The following is an 18,765-nucleotide window of genomic DNA, read 5'->3' as shown; positions in this document are numbered from 1 at the left end:
TGCCTGTGAGAGCAGAAACAAGCTGAGGACCTGGCTGGGGTGTGTATTCCTGAAAAATCTGCTGAGAAGACCTCATGTATTTGCCAAAATACATACTGCTCCTAGGTTTTACAACCAAATATATATATACATATTTTTTTTGTGTGTGTGACAGGAAAAGGGATGGAGAGGACTTTGTTAGAAATAAAAAGACTTTCTAGTGGAAAGAACAACTAAAATAATTTACTCAAACTTCCTTCCCTTTCTTTTTAAGATGAATAGTATCTGTATGAAAATATCATATTAAGTATTTTTAATATCCTGAGCAGATTATAACATGCAATACCATTGTACATGAGGAGAGTTCTCTTTTCATCACACTATAGAATTAACCAAAGTAATTATTTGTTTCGAGAATAGCAAAACACTTAATGTGCAAACTTCAGTATAAATATTCCAAACATATTCAAAATCACTTTTTTGTTGCATAATTTTTAAACATCTAGATTAAGAAGTTCCTTTAGCACAGTATTATGCTAACTACTCTTCTGACTATAAGTATCCTAACAAAACAGAAATAATGAAACATTTAAAAATCTTCCCTGGTTTTAGAAACAGTTCTATGCACAGTATTTGCATTTGAATACATTTTATTTCCCCATTTCTCTAAAGATTAATGTTCAACAGGATAATAAATGCTTTAGGACAAGAATTACTGTGCCATTTAATGTGGAATAGAGAGAATGTTATTCCAGAAGTAAAGAGAATGAATGATACACATTTAACAGGAACTTCTAAATTATTAAATTGATAGAATTCAGGAGAGAAAGTGATAATGCAGTCAATTTATAGTGCATATGTTAACTAAAATCACTTTGCACATCAGAAAAGAAATTCTTTCAGAATTAGAATTTCAGAATTTTTAATTGATTTATTTTAAAATCAGTACTCTATTATTGGCATACAATAAAACCTATTGGAGAAATTAATTAAAAGTACCTTTTTTGATTATACCATCAGAGGTTTATTTTTAACCCACATAGAAATTAAACAGTAAAGTGCTGAAAAGAAAAGTGAAAAGTAAAATAGAAATCACCAGGAAAAATAAAAATAAGCAATTATTTTTATATATACATATATATAAATCAATAAATAAGCATTCTAGTTTTAGAATTCTTACAAAGATTGAAAATACTGGGATTCTACAAGTCAAAGCATTTTTCAAAGTAAATTTTTACTTCATTATGTTTAATACTGATAAATCTTTCATTATATTTAAGATAATAAAGAAGCATATTTTGGCTCACATAAATTTTCAAATGTGGTATTTCTAAAACTGACTGCATTACTAGGCAAATTCTTCAAATCAATTCACTGATCTTTTTTACTGAAGGATGCATTGGTTTGAAAATCAAAGACTTACGTCATCCAAAAAATCAATCAGTGAAGATGAGGAAGAAGAAAAGGAATCCTATTTAACGAATACAGCAGTAAAAAAATAGAAAATATGGATGAAGCAATTTAATAAGAACAAATAATAAATCAAAAATTTTGTAAAACAATTGAAAGGCAAATGACATTAATTCAAATAAATAAATGAGAAAAGCAGTCACTATCATTGTTCTTGAGAAACTTAAGAGATTCATTAATTACTTTTTAAAGAGTGATTCTTTTTCCTTTTCCTAAAGGAACGAAACACAATTCATATACTGTGCCCAAAATGTAATAAAATGAAGCTCATGACAAATAATTAACAATCAAATTAAATGTAAGTACTTTTGAAGTAACAACTAAAAGTAAGCAATGGAATTCCTGAGGCTTGTAAATCTTCCCACTGGAATGTAAGTTCTAGTGGGAAGGACTTTGTCTATTTTGGTTACTACTGTATCTCGAGCACTTACAACAGTGCCTTGCACAAAGCTACATGATTATTATTTGTTGAATAAAGATATAATCACACTTAAATTTACTGAAACAAAAATATACTTGATAACAGTAAGCTGATTTTTTTAAAGCAAAGAATTTAAGTACTAAGAAATGATCAAATTACATAATCACAATTTCATTACTGTATGATCTGCCTAACAGCGTCAATGTAATAATACCTTTTAACAAAAAGCATTTCTTACTGTATAGTTTTTAAAAGAAGAATTGATTTGAAATAAGAATCAGCAATACCTTATTGTCAGCTTTGACATTTTCTCACTTTTTATTGTGGCACTATGCTTTGGAGAATAAAAAAAATTGTCAAATTATTTCAAAAGTTGGGATTTGTTCTGCTCTTAATGTTTCTTAAGGGAAATGAAATTGCTTTTCAATCTTATAATGACTCTCATGATTAGATCTTTCTTAGATGTTTTGTTAAAAAGAGGTGGGATTGTAGTCTCCATAAGAAAGCAGAACATATTCCTCTGCTAATATGTTTTTGTTTATTTAAGATTCTAGGTCCTCTCATGTGAGAAGCAATAAAACGGTTTTATTGTAAGTGAATTTTAAATTGACCCCAGAGGATATTTGGCATGTTTAATACTTACTTCAAATTGATCCAGAGCATCGGAAGGCGTATTCAAAAATGCCAAGAAAGAATGCTGTGAGTCTTGGTGCTCTATACCTAGAAGACAGCAGCAACTTTTTTTAAGGCTACAACAATTAAAACTGATTTTAATGGATAACCTTCCCTGTCTGAATCTATTAAAAGCATTTCACAAACTACTGTATTTCAAACCTGATCACTATTATTAACTCGACATTTAAACAAAACTAAAATACACTAGTGTTTCCAAGAATATCACTTAACAGTTCAATTATATCAGTTTCCATGAAACGCTTATTTAATTTACTGAGTTTCTTTCTTTTTGTGTATAGTAAATAATAAAAAAACACATTAAATCTTTTGGTAGGCTTGAGAGAATTTAAAAATAGGAGTCTGTTTATATCTGATTTTTCTAAGCTAATTTAACACCAAACAGGCTTCTGTTTTGAAATAGTCTTACCAAAGCATAGAGTAAGCACTAATACAAAAATCCTTTATAAGAAATTAATGCATTGATAAAACAAATACACTTAATTACAAAAAAGCTGTCAATCTGACTTCAGGTATATTTTATTGACAGGATGAAGACTCCAAACCCCAGTTTTTCTCAGATGAATTTTTAAAAATTCATACATATCTCTTGACTGTAGCATTAACTTTAAATGCACAATTTCCCAAATAATTCTTAAAACATACAAATAAAAATACCAGGTAGAAAAAAACCAGAAAACAGCCAATCCCACATTTTTTACTTCCATATGCTTAGGAATTGACATCAGCTGATTTGTGTTTTTCATATTACTATCTAATAACACATCTATTAGTATTACTATCTAAGACTATCTAATAACTGATAACATAGTTATCAGGTAAGGCAATATGTTCAGAAATTCATTCAAATATTGAAAATGTGCCAGACACTGTTCTAGACACTTGGGGACATAACAGTAAATGAAGCATTAAAAACATCCTTGCCCTCATAATGTAAATATCACATTACATTACTGAAGTAGTAGCATACATTATGTTATACAATAAAATTTTGTTCTGCAATATTCAAAATCCAAATTTAAAAAATGTGGTAAACATGCCTTCATAATGTGATAAACTTAAGTCTCCTTCAAGTTTAGGTCTACTCTAAAAATGATACAATCAATGTCATCTGGCGTGCAAGTCATATTCTACACTAGTCTCTCTCCTATTTGCCATTGCGGCCACAAGTTGTCATGTCTTATGTATTCTTTTTCTTTTCATCACTAAATAATGTATCTCCCTTCCAATTTTCATTAATTAAAACCTAGCTTGATTTTCATTTTGGCATGATGGCTTGTGCTCCTAATCTGAATTACTATTCACTTTTTCTGGGCTCCTTCCTTTTCTTGTTAATTAAGAAATTCAATCAACAAGAATTTATTGAGCATCAACTATCTATAAAGGTTTTTTCATGTTAGCTTCTTTATGTGATTACTCGCTGTTCTCCATCATTTTACATGCAGATGCAGAGACTCCACCAGTTTTATCTCACTGTGTTGCATGGCTGAGAAATGATAGAGAAGTACTTAGACCTAATAAAAAGCCCATTAACGAGTTCGGTATTCAGTGATGGCCGTTGTTAGAAAAATCAATTTCCAATAAATGCATATAAGATATCCCTTTATTTTAAAAATATCTATATTTCTTTTTATTAAATCTTCACATTCTTAACATCCACATTAAGGAAAGTTTAAGAAGTTCATGTAATACAGCTATCAAGCACTCTGACTAAGCTTTAACATGAATGGAAAAATGTTCAAGTAAAGTTTTCAAGAAAATGGTAATAAATCCGGGATATCCCACAGGACAAGCAATTTAAGTGTCAAACTGGAAGAAGACATTAAAATGCCCCCCCAAATTTTCCTTATTGAATTGCTCCATTAATACTAGATTAATCTTTAGCTATTTCATACATTGTTTCCTCAACTATCCTGAAAGTGTATCCCCCCCAAATTTTTATACATCTAGGCACATAAAAAGTGCTAAGAAATACTTGTTCAAGTACCCTTACCAAGTTCTGAATGTTAACACACATTGCCATTGTCAGAGTGATAACCTCATATTATAGCATTTGAGAATATTATAAAGTACATTATAAAATAAAATTTTTTTCCAATCACAAAAATGTTATTCATGAAGTAGTCCATGGCACTGAAAAAAACATCAAATTTATGGCAAAGTGTCTTTTTCTGTTACTATGAAATCTTTAAACAATGCATATTAAGTAAAACAAAATGACTCAGAGGCCAGTCTTCCAAATGTGTGTGTACGCACATGCATCATATATACACACATGTATTCATAAATGAGTGCCAGAATTGCTTATGTCAACAATTCTCCCACCTATGCAATGAACTGATTCTTCTGTAATAAAACGTATTTATAACATAATAGTAAGTCCTGAGTAAGGCAAACACACACTCCCATACCCTTTTCAGATCTAAGCTCTTCAGTGTCCTTTATCAGTTGTTCGATTTCTGAGAGCAGTTCCAAGTTCTTCTTCTCTGAATCTTTTAGTTTACTTAAATAAGGAGAAAAAAGGAAAAATGTCATTTTTATTGCTGGTTACTGAGCCATCTTGGATGTAGCCAAACTTACTTGGTTTAAGTGTCAGGCATGGTAAATTAGGGGACTGTAAATTACGGCAGGAAGAAAGAATACAGCCTGCTACCTACTTTCATGTAGATTAACAGTTTTACTAGAACACAGCCAATCTCATTCATTTAAGTATTAACTAATGCTTTTACACTACAATAGTAGAGATGAGAAGTTGTGATGGAGGCTAATCAAAGCCTAAAATATTTACTAAGTGAACCTTTACAGAAAACATTTGCTGACCCTGAACTAAATTATTAAATTTAAAAATGTTATAAAATCAAAGGTTTATTTTAGAATTCTGTTAGACTTTGTTAGATATTATATCATTACAGGCAACCATGAAAGTGGAGCATATACAGGAGTAAGTTTATAATTTTTCAGACTGGCTCATCTTCCTGACTTATGAACAATATGTAAACTCATATGACCTAGGTGTAAGGAGAAAAGATCTTACTTATTTCAAATCACAACACAGAGAATGACATTGATTAGCTCTTTATGCTGGGATCAAATTCACTTTCTCCAGGAAAAGTTTTCCCCTCCTCAATGCCACATAAGCACATTTAAGTAAAACATACAATGTCTGCATTAGTTATAGCAAAAAGCTTATAAACCAAAAGTTTATAATCCGACAGAGGTATCATGTATCTGGCCTTTGATATGATTAAAAAGATTAACAATTGCAGTTTAAGGACTATGAATATACACCATTAAAAACTGAATTCATGGGCCTGCATTTCTTTTCAGGCTTTTGGAACTTTTGATATTCTCAGCAGTCAATAGATTTTCATATTTGTAGTTTCACTTGTGATGTGAAGTTTCTATTGTTCCTCTATGTCACGTAAACTGACTTATTTTGAACCATGTTTATAATCAATCTAATTGTGAATCATTTATGTATTCAGAGTATGATTCACTCTAGTGTTGTGACAAGAATTGAGGAAATGTGTTCATTAGCTAACTGCTTCAGAGACTGTGGGATATACTTTTTCTAAATACATAAGGAAACATGAAAAATAATAATTATACTTAGAAGATATTATATCATTGTGAAATCTGCCATCAATAGAATTTTCATTTATAAAACACCTAAAAGACCTATGGTAGAGGCCACAATTTTCAAATGATTATATTTTGTTCTCACCATACATTGTACTTTTATACAAATATAATATTCCTAAACATGAGAGAATTTTAGGTTTAATAAAATTTGAGTCAACTAAATTTTATAAATAAGAGGAAAAGTAAATAATGGATTATTATTTAATACTATTAATTCTACTTTATCGACAAGCCAGAGGAAAACAAGGTTATATTAAAACCTCATCACTATCTACAAGGTTTGAAAGCATCTATTTTCATCTATTTTTGAAAGCATCTATTTTCGTAACATATTTGGCCATCATTTTTCTAAAAGAAAGCAATGGAAACTAAACATGTAACTTCTCCACAAATGACTCTGACAAACTCAGAAATTATTCTAGTGGGACTATATTATTCAATCTTACCATTCTGTTATGATATTAGATGCTTTAACTTTATTCAACTCTTCTTGGATGGCCTGTTTAGCTCTTATTTCTGCATCCAGAGCTGACTGCAACTCCAGTCTAGCTGACATATCCAGTTTCGCAAAACGACGCATTTTCCAGGGCATATCCTATGAAATAATGACTCTGTTTTTAGTTCCATCCTATTTTTAACATTTAAATTATTACAGTTAACCAGCTGTGTGTTATGTTTTTCTAAACTGGAAAAGACCCAAACTAATCGTTTTCTCATAAAAAACTCTTTAGTAGGCTCAAAGTCTAAACAAACTGATACAAGTAACTGGATTTATTATAGTGTTTTTTAAATCTCTTTTTTCTAATATGATGAGCCTCCATGCAAAATCATAGAAGCTTACTGTTGCTCGTGTACCCAAGCTGGAATTTCTTAATGCCTCCAATTCTTCAGTCATTTTAGAAGCTAAGGCCTGAAGATACCCTCGTGCATCCTTTTCATCGCTGACCCTAGAATACGTAAAGACAAAGTACAAAAGTAAAACAAAAAAGCTTCAGTGCAATATATGTTATTTTAAAGCTTCCTAAAGAAATAAGTGATAGGAAATTCAAAGATAGTCTTAAATAATTTCTTTGAAAAGGTCTACCATAGTATACTACCTGTCAGCAACTGGGAAGAGGTTTATGGAACTGTTCTTTTTATGTACATGGTAGAGCTGGTGAAGTTTACAAAAGTCCAAGTTACTCATAGCTGATAAATTAGTAAAACTTCACCCTTGAAACACAGAATTAACATTCTTTAAATCTAACAATTAACACAGATGCCCACATGGGTGAGGTTTTCTAAATAGTAAGATTTCTCATTAACTGAATTCCGTCATTTTACATCATAAAAACAACATACCATTCTTAAAACTGAAGTATATTAAATTTAGAAAGTTTAATGTATGATATTCTGCAAAAATCAGGGTTATATTGTAATTAAGCTCTTCTGTTTTCTAAAATGATCACTAAAATAACAAAGAGAGATTAAACTACCAAAACCCAATTTCTACTTACTGCGTTAAGGCTATCTAGCTGATGATACAATTATAATTTTAGATAGAAACTTTTCAAATTATATTTAGTAAGACAAATTCCACACTTTAGAATTTCTCAAGAAAAAGTCTGCATTTCTTACACTTCCCTCAAGCGGTGAGAAGGTGAAGGGAGGAGTCTAGCATATCTACAAAAATCTACAAAAGAGGTCCTATTCTCAGGAAGAATGAAAACCATTGGTATAAAGAAAGCCATACTGTACAAAGAAAAAAAATGGAGTCGAAATTTGCAATGCTCACAAGTGTATTCTAAAAGACTTTGGGGAAGACAATTTGTCTTTGTGCAGGCTGGCAGTTTTCAGATAAAATCCATGTCACTGAAGTTACGAGGAAAGTATATTTCAGGTAAATCAGTACGTATCTGATGCATACAGCAGACATGTTTAACTCCTGAGCTGCTTTAGTATCTCTTAGAATGTAAACTCCTGAGGAGTCAAATTCATATATATCTTAAAGAGGCCCTTTAAACGAGGCTTGGTGCTCTCTTCTCTTAGATGGGAGGTTGTCTTTGGAGTACAAGCAAAAGAAAATATGGAGATGCAATAAAACCATTGTAAGAAGTTGTCCACTCTAGGGACAGTTACATATTCCTAGGCTCTATGTAAATGTAAATATTTTTATTGCCTGTTAAAGAAAAATGGTTTTGGAAATTATTTTAAGAATGTTTGTATAGTAAGGGTTGTGTCCTTCTAAAATTATTTGATCACAAGTGACTGCAATCTTTTTACTTAATTACCTGGTATGTAGTATAGAGAATAAATTGGCATGAATGAAGATTATCTTTTTTAGAATACAAAAAGGATACTTAAATGGTAACAATAAAGAAAACTGTATTATCTGTTAAGTGCCTAGGCTAACAGGGCTCAACTAGTGCTGGTTTAGTATCTACCATAGCTCAGAGATCTTAGTTTATGCATATTTCCAAGAAACTGTGAAGTCCAGTATGTTTTATTAACTTTGGAAATCAACTTCTTGTAAACTGACTTTAAGTTATCTGGAATTTTATATGACAATCTCTTTTTTCTAACTTTGCTTTTTATTTACATGTTGAACACATTACATGTTGAACACATTTATTTACATGTTGAACACCTTACAACTGCAATCTTCCGCTAATTCCTAACTTTTGATTAAACCTACTTCTCTTTTTCTTGGCTATAGAGAATTACTGATTGGGAGGGTAACTCATGCCATTTAAGTTCCACTGGACGCTAGATCTCACACAGTTCCTTTTCATAATCATTGCTATTTGTCTATTTTTCAACCTCATTTTTAAAAAATATTCTTTCTCCAACCTCAACACTTTTTTTTTTTGAGAGAGAGAGAGAGTCTTGCTCCATTGCCCATGCCAGAGTACAGCGGCACAATCTCAGCTCACTGCAACGTCCGTCTCCTGGATTCAAGCAATTCTCCTGCCTCAGCCTCTGTAGTAGCTGGGATTACTGGCACATGCCATCATGCCTCGCTAATTTTTGTATTTTCAGTAGAGACGAGGCTTAGCCATATTGGCCAGGCTGGTCTTGAACTCCTGACCTCAGGTGATCCGCCCACCTCAGTCTCCCAAAGTGCTGGGATTACAGGCATGAGCCACCACACCCGGCCCTAACACTACCTCTTACTCCTTGCTTCTAAGCCATTTGGTTAAGTTTACTCATATTCCTTCTCTTAACTTTTATTTTTATTTTTTATTTTTTTTAAATTTATTTATTATTATTATACTTTAAGTTGTAGGGTACATGTGCATAACGTGCAGGTTTGTTACATATGTATACTTGTGCCATGTTGGTGTGCTGCACCCATCAACTCGTCATTTACATCAGGTATAACTCCCAATGCAATCCCTCCCCTCTCCCCCCTCCCCATGATAGGTCCCGGTGTGTGATGTTCCCCTTGCTGAGTCCAAGTGATCTCATTGTTCAGTTCCCACCTATGAGTGAGAACATGCGGTGTTTGGTTTTCTGTTCTTGTGATAGTTTGCTGAGAATGATGGTTTCCAGCTGCATCCATGTCCCTACAAAGGACACAAACTCATCCTTTTTGATGGCTGCATAGTATTCCATGGTGTATATGTGCCACATTTTCTTAATCCAGTCTGTCACTGATGGACATCTGGGTTGATTCCAAGTCTTTGCTATTGTGAATAGTGCCGCAATAAACATACGTGTGCATGTGTCTTTATAGCAGCATAATTTATAATCCTTTGGGTATATACCCAGTAATGGGATGGCTGGGTCGTATGGTACATCTAGTTCTAGATCCTTGAGGAATCGCCATACTGTTTTCCATAATGGTTGAACTAGTTTACAATCCCACCAACAGTGTAAAAGTGTTCCTATTTCTCCACATCCTCTCCAGCACCTGTTGTTTCCTGATTTTTTAATGATTGCCATTCTAACTGGTGTGAGATGGTATCTCATTGTGGTTTTGATTTGCATTTCTCTGATGGCCACTGATGATGAGCATTTTTTCATGTGTCTGTTGGCTGTATGAATGTCTTCTTTGGAGAAATGTCTGTTCATATCCTTTGCCCACTTTTTGATGGGGTTGTTTGTTTTTTTCTTGTAAATTTGTTGGAGTTCTTTGTAGGTTCTGGATATTAGCCCTTTGTCAGATGAGTAGATTGCAAAAATTTTCTCCCATTCTGTAGGTTGCCTGTTCACTCTGATGGTAGTTTCTTTTGCTGTGCAGAAGCTCTTTAGTTTAATTAGATCCCATTTGTCAATTTTGGCTTTTGCTGCTGTTGCTTTTGGTGTTTTAGACATGAAGTCCTTGCCCATGCCTATGTCCTGAATGGTATTACCTAGGTTTTCTTCTAGGGTTTTTATGGTATTAGGTCTAACATTTAAGTCTCTAATCCATCTTGAATTAATTTTCGTATAAGGAGTAAGGAAAGGATCCAGTTTCAGCTTTCTACTTATGGCTAGCCAATTTTCCCAGCACCATTTATTAAATAGGGAATCCTTTCCCCATTTCTTGTTTTTCTGAGGTTTGCCAAAGATCAGATGGCTTTAGATTTGTGGTATTATTTCTGAGGGCTCTGTTCTGTTCCATTGGTCTATATCTCTGTTTTGGTACCAGTACCATGCTGTTTTGGTTACTGTAGCCTTGTAGTATAGTTTGAAGTCAGGTAGCGTGATGCCACCAGCTTTGTTCTTTTGACTTAGGATTGTCTTGGCAATGTGGGCTCTTTTTTGGTTCCATATGAACTTTAAAGCAGTTTTTTCCAGTTCTGTGAAGAAACTCATTGGTAGCTTGATGGGGATGGCATTGAATCTATAAATTACCTTGGGCAGTATGGCCATTTTCACGATATTGATTCTTCCTATCCATGAGCATGGTATGTTCTTCCATTTGTTTGTGTCCTCTTTTATTTCACTGAGCAGTGGTTTGTAGTTCTCCTTGAAGAGGTCCTTTACATCCCTTGTAAGTTGGATTCCTAGGTATTTTATTCTCTTTGAAGCAATTGTGAATGGAAGTTCATTCATGATTTGGCTCTCTGTTTGTCTGTTACTGGTGTATAAGAATGCTTGTGATTTTTGCACATTAATTTTGTATCCTGAGACTTTGCTGAAGTTGTTTATCAGCTTAAGGAGATTTTGGGCTGAGACAATGGGGTTTTCTAAATATACAATCATGTCATCTGCAAACAGGGACAATTTGATTTCTTCTTTTCCTAACTGAATACCCTTGATTTCTTTCTCTTGCCTGATTGCCCTAGCCAGAACTTCCAACACTATGTTGAATAGGAGTGGTGAGAGAGGGCATCCCTGTCTTGTGCCAGTTTTCAAAGGGAATTTTTCCAGTTTTTGCCCATTCAGTATGATATTGGCTGTGGGTTTGTCATAAATAGCTCTTATTATTTTGAGACACATTCCATCAATACCGAATTTATTGAGCGTTTTTAGCATGAAGGGCTGTTGAATTTTGTCAAAAGCCTTTTCTGCATCTATTGAGATAATCATGTGGTTCTTGTGTTTGGTTCTGTTTATATGCTGGATTATGTTTATTGATTTGCGAATGTTGAACCAGCCTTGCATCCCAGGGATGAAGCCCACTGGATCATGGTGGATAAGCTTTTTGATGTGTTGCTGAATCTGGTTTGCCAGTATTTTATTGAGGATTTTTGCATCGATGTTCATCAGGGATATTGGTCTAAAGTTCTCTTTTTTTGTTGTGTCTCTGCCAGGCTTTGGTATCAGGATGATGTTGGCCTCATAAAATGAGTTAGGGAGGATTCCCTCTTTTTCTATTGATTGGAATAGTTTCAGAAGGAATGGTACCAGCTCCTCCTTGTACCTCTGGCAGAATTCAGCTGTGAATCCATCTGGTCCTGGACTTTTTTTCGTTGGTAGGCTATTAATTATTGCCTCAATTTCAGAGCCTGTTATTGGTCTATTCAGGGATTCAACTTCTTCCTGGTTTAGTCTTGGGAGAGTGTAAGTGTCCAGGAAATTATCCATTTCTTCTAGATTTTCCAGTTTATTTGCGTAGAGGTGTTTACAGTATTCTCTGATGGTAGTTTGTATTTCTGTGGAGTCGGTGGTGATAACCCCTTTATCATTTTTAATTGCGTCGATTTGATTCTTCTCTCTTTTCTTCTTTATTAGTCTTGCTAGGGGTCTATCAATTTTGTTGATCTTTTCAAAAAACCAACTCCTGGATTCATTGATTTTTTGGAGGGTTTTTTGTGTCTCTATCTCCTTCAGTTCTGCTCTGATCTTAGTTATTTCTTGCCTTCTGCTAGCTTTCGAATGTGTTTGCTCTTGCTTCTCTAGTTCTTTTAATTGTGATGTTAGAGTGTCAATTTTAGATCTTTCCTGCTTTCTCTTGTGGGCATTTAGTGCTATAAATTTCCCTCTACACACTGCTTTAAATGTGTCCCAGAGATTCTGGTATGTTGTATCTTTGTTCTCATTGGTTTCAAAGAACATCTTTATTTCTGCCTTCATTTCGTTATGTAGCCAGTAGTCACTCAGGAGCAGGTTGTTCAGTTTCCATGTAGTTGAGCGGTTTTGACTGAGTTTCTTAGTCCTGAGTTCTAGTTTGATTGCACTGTGGTCTGAGAGACAGTTTGTTATAATTTCTGTTCTTGTACATTTGCTGAGGAGTGCTTTACTTCCAATTACGTGGTCAATTTTGGGGTAAGTACGATGTGGTGCTGAGAAGAATGTATATTCTGTTGATTTGGGGTGGAGAGTTCTATAGATGTCTATTAGGTCTGCTTGCTGCAGAGATGAGTTCAATTCCTGGATATCCTTGTTAACTTTGTCTCGTTGATCTGTCTAATGTTGACAGTGGAGTGTTGAAGTCTCCCATTATTATTGTATGGGAGTCTAAGTCTCTTTGTAAGTCTCTAAGGACTTGCTTTATGAATCTGGGTGCTCCTGTATTGGGTGCATATATATTTAGGATAGTTAGCTCTTCTTGTTGGATTGATCCCTTTACCATTATGTAATGGCCTTCTCTGTCTCTTTTGATCTTTGATGGTTTAAAGTCTGTTTTATCAGAGACTAGTATTGCAACCCCTGCTTTTTTTGTTCTCCATTTGCTTGGTACATCTTCCTCCATCTCTTTATTTTGAGCCTATGTATGTCTCTGCGTGTGACATGGGTCTCCTGAATACAGCAGACTGATGGGTCTTGACTCTTTATCCAGTTTGCCAGTCTGTGTCTTTTAATTGGAGCATTTAGTCCATTTACATTTAAGGTTAAGATTGTTATATGTGCCGGGCGCGGTGGCTCAAGCCTGTAATCCCAGCACTTTGGGAGGCCGAGACGGGCGGATCACGAGGTCAGGAGATCGAGACCATCCTGGCTAACACGGTGAAACCCCGTCTCTATTAAGAAATACAAAAAACTAGCCAGGCGAGGTGGCGGGCGCCTGTAGTCCCAGCTACTCGGGAGGCTGAGGCCGGAGAATGGCGTGAACCCGGGAGGCGGAGCTTGCAGTGAGCTGAGATCCGGCCACTGCACTCCAGCCTGGGCGACAGAGCGAGACTCCGTCTCAAAAAAAAAAAAAAAAAAAAAGATTGTTATATGTGAACTTGATCTTGCCATTATGATATTAACTGGTTATTTTGCTCGTTAGTTGATGCAGTTTCTTCCTAGCCTCGATGGTCTTTACATTTTGGCATGTTTTTGCAATGGCTGGTACTGGTTGTTCCTTTCCATGTTTAGTGCTTCCTTCAGGGTCCCTTGTAAGGCAGGCCTAGTGGTGACAAAATCTCTAAGCATTTGCTTATCTGTAAAGGATTTTACTTCTCCTTCACTTATGAAACTTAGTTTGGCTGGATATGAAATTCTGGGTTTAAAATTCTTTTCTTTAAGAATGTTGAATATTGGCCCCCACTCTCTTCTGGCTTGTAGAGTTTCTGCCGAGAGATCTGCTGTTAGTCTGATGGGCTTCCCTTTGTGGGTAACCCGACCTTTCTCTCTGGCTGCCCTTAAGATTTTTTCCTTCATTTCAACTGTGGTGAATCTGGCAATTATGTGTCTTGGAGTTGCTCTTCTCGAGGAGTATCTTTGTGGCGTTCTCTGTATTTCCTGAATTTGAATGTTGGCCTGCCCTACTAGGTTGGGGAAGTTCTCCTGGATGATATCCTGAAGAGTGTTTTCCAACTTGGTTCCATTTTCCCCCTCACTTTCAGGCACCCCAATCAGACGCAGATTTGGTCTTTTTACATAATCCCATACTTCTTGCAGGCTTTGTTCATTTCTTTTTCTTCTTTTTTCTTTTGGTTTCTCTTCTCGCTTCATTTCATTCATTTGATCCTCAATCGCTGATACTCTTTCTTCCAGTTGATCGAGTCGGTTACTGAAGCTTGTGCATTTGTCACGTATTTCTCGTGTCATGGTTTTCATCTCTTTCATTTCGTTTAGGACCTTCTCTGCATTAATTACTCTAGCCATCAATTCTTCCACTTTTTTTTCAAGATTTTTAGTTTCTTTGCGCTGGGTACGTAATTCCTCCTTTAGCTCTGAGAAATTTGATGGACTGAAGCCTTCTTCTCTCATCTCGTCAAAGTCATTCTCTGTCCAGCTTTGATCTGTTGCTGGCGATGAGCTGCGCTCCTTTGCAGGGGGAGATGCGCTCTTATTTTTTGAATTTCCAGCTTTTCTGCCCTGCTTTTTCCCCATCTTTGTGGTTTTATCTGCCTCTGGTCTTTGATGATGGTGATGTACTGATGGGGTTTTGGTGTAGGTGTCCTTCCTGTTTGATAGTTTTCCTTCTAACAGTCAGGACCCTCAGCTGTTGGTCTGTTGGAGATTGCTTGAGGTCCACTCCAGACCCTGTTTGCCTGGGTATCAGCAGCAGAGGCTGCAGAAGATAGAATATTGCTGAACAGCGAGTGTACCTGTCTGATTCTTGCTTTGGAAGCTTCCTCTCAGGGGTGTACTCCACCCTGTGAGGTGTGGGGTGTCAGACTGCCGCTAGTGGGGGATGTCTCCCAGTTAGGCTACTCAGGGGTCAGGGACCCACTTGAGCAGGGAGTCTGTCCCTTCTCAGATCTCAACCTCCGTGTTGGGAGATCCACTGCTCTCTTCAAAGCTGTCAGACAGAGTCGTTTGTGTCTGCAGGGGTTTCTGCTGCGTTTGTTATTGTTTACTGTGCCCTGTCCCCAGAGGTGGAGTCTACAGAGACAGGCAGGTTTCCTTGAGCTGCTGTGAGCTCCACCCAGTTAGAGCTTCCCAGCAGCTTTGTTTACCTACTTAAGCCTCAGCAATGGCGGGCGCCCCTCCCCCAGCCTCGCTGCTGCCTTGCCGGTCGATCACAGACTGCTGTGCTAGCAATGAGGGAGGCTCCGTGGGTGTGGGACCCTCCCGGCCAGGTATGGGATATAATCTCCTGCTGTGCCCGTTTCCTTAAAGCGCAGTATTGGGGTGGGAGTTACCCGATTTTCCAGGTGTTGTGTGTCTCAGTTCCCCTGGCTAGGAAAAGGGATTCCCTTTCCCCTTGCGCTTCCCAGGTGAGGCAATGCCTCGCCCTGCTTCAGCTCTCGCTGGTCGGGCTGCAGCAGCTGACCAGCACCGATCGTCCGGCACTCCCCAGTGAGATGAACCCAGAACCTCAGTTGAAAATGCAGAAATCACCGGTCTTCTGTGTCGCTCGCGCTGGGAGTTGGAGACTGGAGCTGTTCCTATTCGGCCATCTTGCTCCGCCCCCCTCTCTTAACTTTTAAAAACAGTTTTAGAGGTAGGTGTCTCATCTTTTATTTGGTTAAATCGTTCAAATACTTCTTAGTAACATAGTTATTATTACTATACATAATCACCCCCCCTACTACACCTTATATTTTCAATTTCATTATTTCCATTGGTTTCTTTAAACATGAACAAACTCTACCAAATACAAAAGTTCCCTGTCCTCCTCACTGACAAACCCCCAAACATCCCATTTTTCCCTCTTTCATTGTTCTACTACATACATGTAAGTGCTCTAGTATTAAACCCTCCATTCACTACTCTATACTTCCTGAAGTCTAATTCCTGCCTCAACTATTTTGCTGAAGCTAATCTGTTAAAATTCAACTACAGAAGGCCAACTTAGATCTATGTGTTCTCTTGGCACATTTAATCCTTCCCTTCCAAGTTCTCTCAAATAATCAATTAGTTAATACTTATTAAATACTATTACATTGGGCACATTAAGAAGACAAAAGAAGACAAATAAGGGACAGTTCCTGAAAAGTTGGTGCATATATTGTAATTAGGAACTTTGATTCTTAAGTCATACAGACCTGGTTTCAAATCCTAGCTCTGGTGCTTACCAGCTGTGTGACTTTGGCCAGGTTACTTCTCTAACTTTGTTATCCCATCTATAAAATGAGGATAGTAATAATACCTATCTCACAGAACTGGTGTAATAACTAAATAAGAATACATGTGAATTTCCAGCCTAATGACTGGAATACTCTTATGTTTTAATCAATAGAAGCTATTGCTATACACAAATGAGCATTACTGAGTGAGGAATGTTTCAAATAATGTGAGTGGATTTAAATAAAGAAAGACAAAGGTTTCATTACTGAAACGCTTTGTAATCATTAAACCCTTCTCCTGGTTCTCCTGCAGAGCTGTTTCATCTAGCTTGTATCATATAGCCCTTACCATTCGCCTTCTTTCTTGTTTCCTCAAAAACATCTCAACCACTTCATTGGCCTTATTCAATAGGAATTTAATTCCCAAATTTACATTTCTAATCCTAACCTTTACGTTAGTTTTTCAAAAGCATATGAGAAACCTCTACTAAGATGCCTCAGGATCACCTCAGTCTCACCAACAAACAAAATAAAGTAACAGATAAAATTGATTGTATCATCTTCCCCAAGGGTGGTTACCTCTCTTAACTTTCCTACTTCAATGATGCCATCATTTTCTTAACCACCTTAACTCACAATTCAGGAATACTAATTTCTCCTCATCTCTCACCCTTCATTTGTAAGTAATATTAAGTCCTATAGATTTTTCTTTCACAACATCTCCTGCATTTATTCACTTTATTTCCAACCTTACCATCTATTTCATCCTGAACATTACTGTTAAAAGCTATTTGCCTCATCATCATTTTAATTAATACCATTACCTTTGCAAAAAACCTTCTCCATCTTACAAATAAGTGAAGGTAAAATTCTTACCTAGTATTCATGACAATTGTGTTGCAGTAACTTTATTACTCTTATTTCCTACTATTCTTTTACATAAATGCCAATTTGGTCAAACTAGGTGTAGGATATTTTACTAAACTCAGGCTTTTCAGAAAACACAGTCTAGTTTAACTGACTGCTCCCACCCTTCTTGAGCAACTAGTCTGAGATAATTCCCTCAACACTACATTCTTATTTTTAAAAAGTCAGTATCTATTCAATATGTAAGGCATTTATATTTAAGTCTTGTAAGTTATCGCCAGTTCTGGTCAAAATAGTTTTTAAACTTTAAATGTTAAGTTATAAGTTACTTAAAGGCAAGTACTACATTTATAGACCTCTGTGTCTCTTATTGTACCAAAAGAATGCCTTATGTGAGGAAACACATTTAAAAAATAAATCTTATGGATTAGCCTATTAATCTAACCTCTCTTTGTAATATTATTTCAAAGAGAAAACGTGAAGTCCTCTGATGAGCTAATGGTGAGAAGGAAGGTTCCTACTCTAACAGTGGTGAGAAGAAGATGTCCTTGCTCTAAAAGGGTTTCTTATGAAAGGGATATTTCACAGCAAAAGAGAGAGGAGGTGGAGTTCAAGAGCCATTAGAAGTGACTTCACATAAGGTTTTATATACTGCAGTATTTCTTTTATATTAAACTGTTCATTTGTCCCAGGAAACATTTAAGGTGCTGTATGTCATGAGGTCCTATAATCTTGTTTGAGCATTACTTCATTTTTTTAAAGCAGGTTTAGTACTTGTAATCTGAAAATCCAAAATCTGAAATGCCCCCAAATCTGGAACTTTTTGAGTACTGACAAGATGCTTAAATTTTTGGATTAGGGATGCTGAACTGTTAAGTATAATGCAAACTTCCTAAAATCCAAAAGAAATCCAAAATACTTCTGGTCCTGAGCATTTTGAATAAGGAATACTTACTCTGTATACTAAACTCAAAAATGAAAATAACTCAGTCTTTCGACCTTTATAAACTTGGATATTGTATCTCACAAAGTTACCTTTCAAGTAGGTAAGAAAGTTGAACAGGGAATATATATTTTACTTTTTCCCTTGGGTATTTGCCAATCTGCTATCTAACAGTCCATTTCTAAATAAGAAGTGGGGTTAATAACAGCTTTTATGCAAAGTGACTTCCTTGTATTTCTGATTTCTGCATTTCGCTTGAATGTGAGAAGTGTATAATGAGTGTTTTGTGGCATCATATAAAACTTTCATCTTCACCCTTTCTATTAACCGTTTCTACAAAGCCCACATTGAAAGCTTCCTTCCGGCCGGGCACGGTGGCTCAAGCCTGTAATCCCAGCACTTTGGGAGGCCGAGACGGGTGGATCACGAGGTCAGGAGATCGAGACCATCCTGGCTAA

General features: G+C 35.8%; 1 protein-coding gene across 5 annotated transcripts in view; it reads right to left on the bottom strand.

Annotated features, from left to right (window-relative positions):
* The window catches only part of CDC42BPA (CDC42 binding protein kinase alpha), a 332,255-nt gene that overhangs the window by 87,909 nt on the left and 225,581 nt on the right, over window positions 1-18,765 (bottom strand). For 4 of the 5 annotated variants that reach the window (XM_025383741.1, XM_025383503.1, XM_025383585.1 and 1 more), the window contains 4 exons: window positions 7,047-7,152; window positions 6,652-6,800; window positions 4,975-5,066; window positions 2,514-2,590 (listed from right to left, as the gene is read on the bottom strand). In XM_025383741.1, the coding sequence (XP_025239526.1) occupies window positions 2,514-2,590; window positions 4,975-5,066; window positions 6,652-6,800; window positions 7,047-7,152 (424 nt within the window). The remainder of the gene's footprint in view (window positions 1-2,513; window positions 2,591-4,974; window positions 5,067-6,651; window positions 6,801-7,046; window positions 7,153-18,765) is intronic. The other variant, XM_025383661.1, reaches the window with a different exon arrangement.

The sequence above is a fragment of the Theropithecus gelada genome, chromosome 1 (genome assembly GCF_003255815.1).
Source record: "Theropithecus gelada isolate Dixy chromosome 1, Tgel_1.0, whole genome shotgun sequence".
NCBI lineage: Eukaryota > Metazoa > Chordata > Mammalia > Primates > Cercopithecidae > Theropithecus > Theropithecus gelada.
The sequence above is the reverse complement of the archived record's forward strand: the minus strand, read 5'-3'. Positions and strand labels throughout refer to the sequence as shown.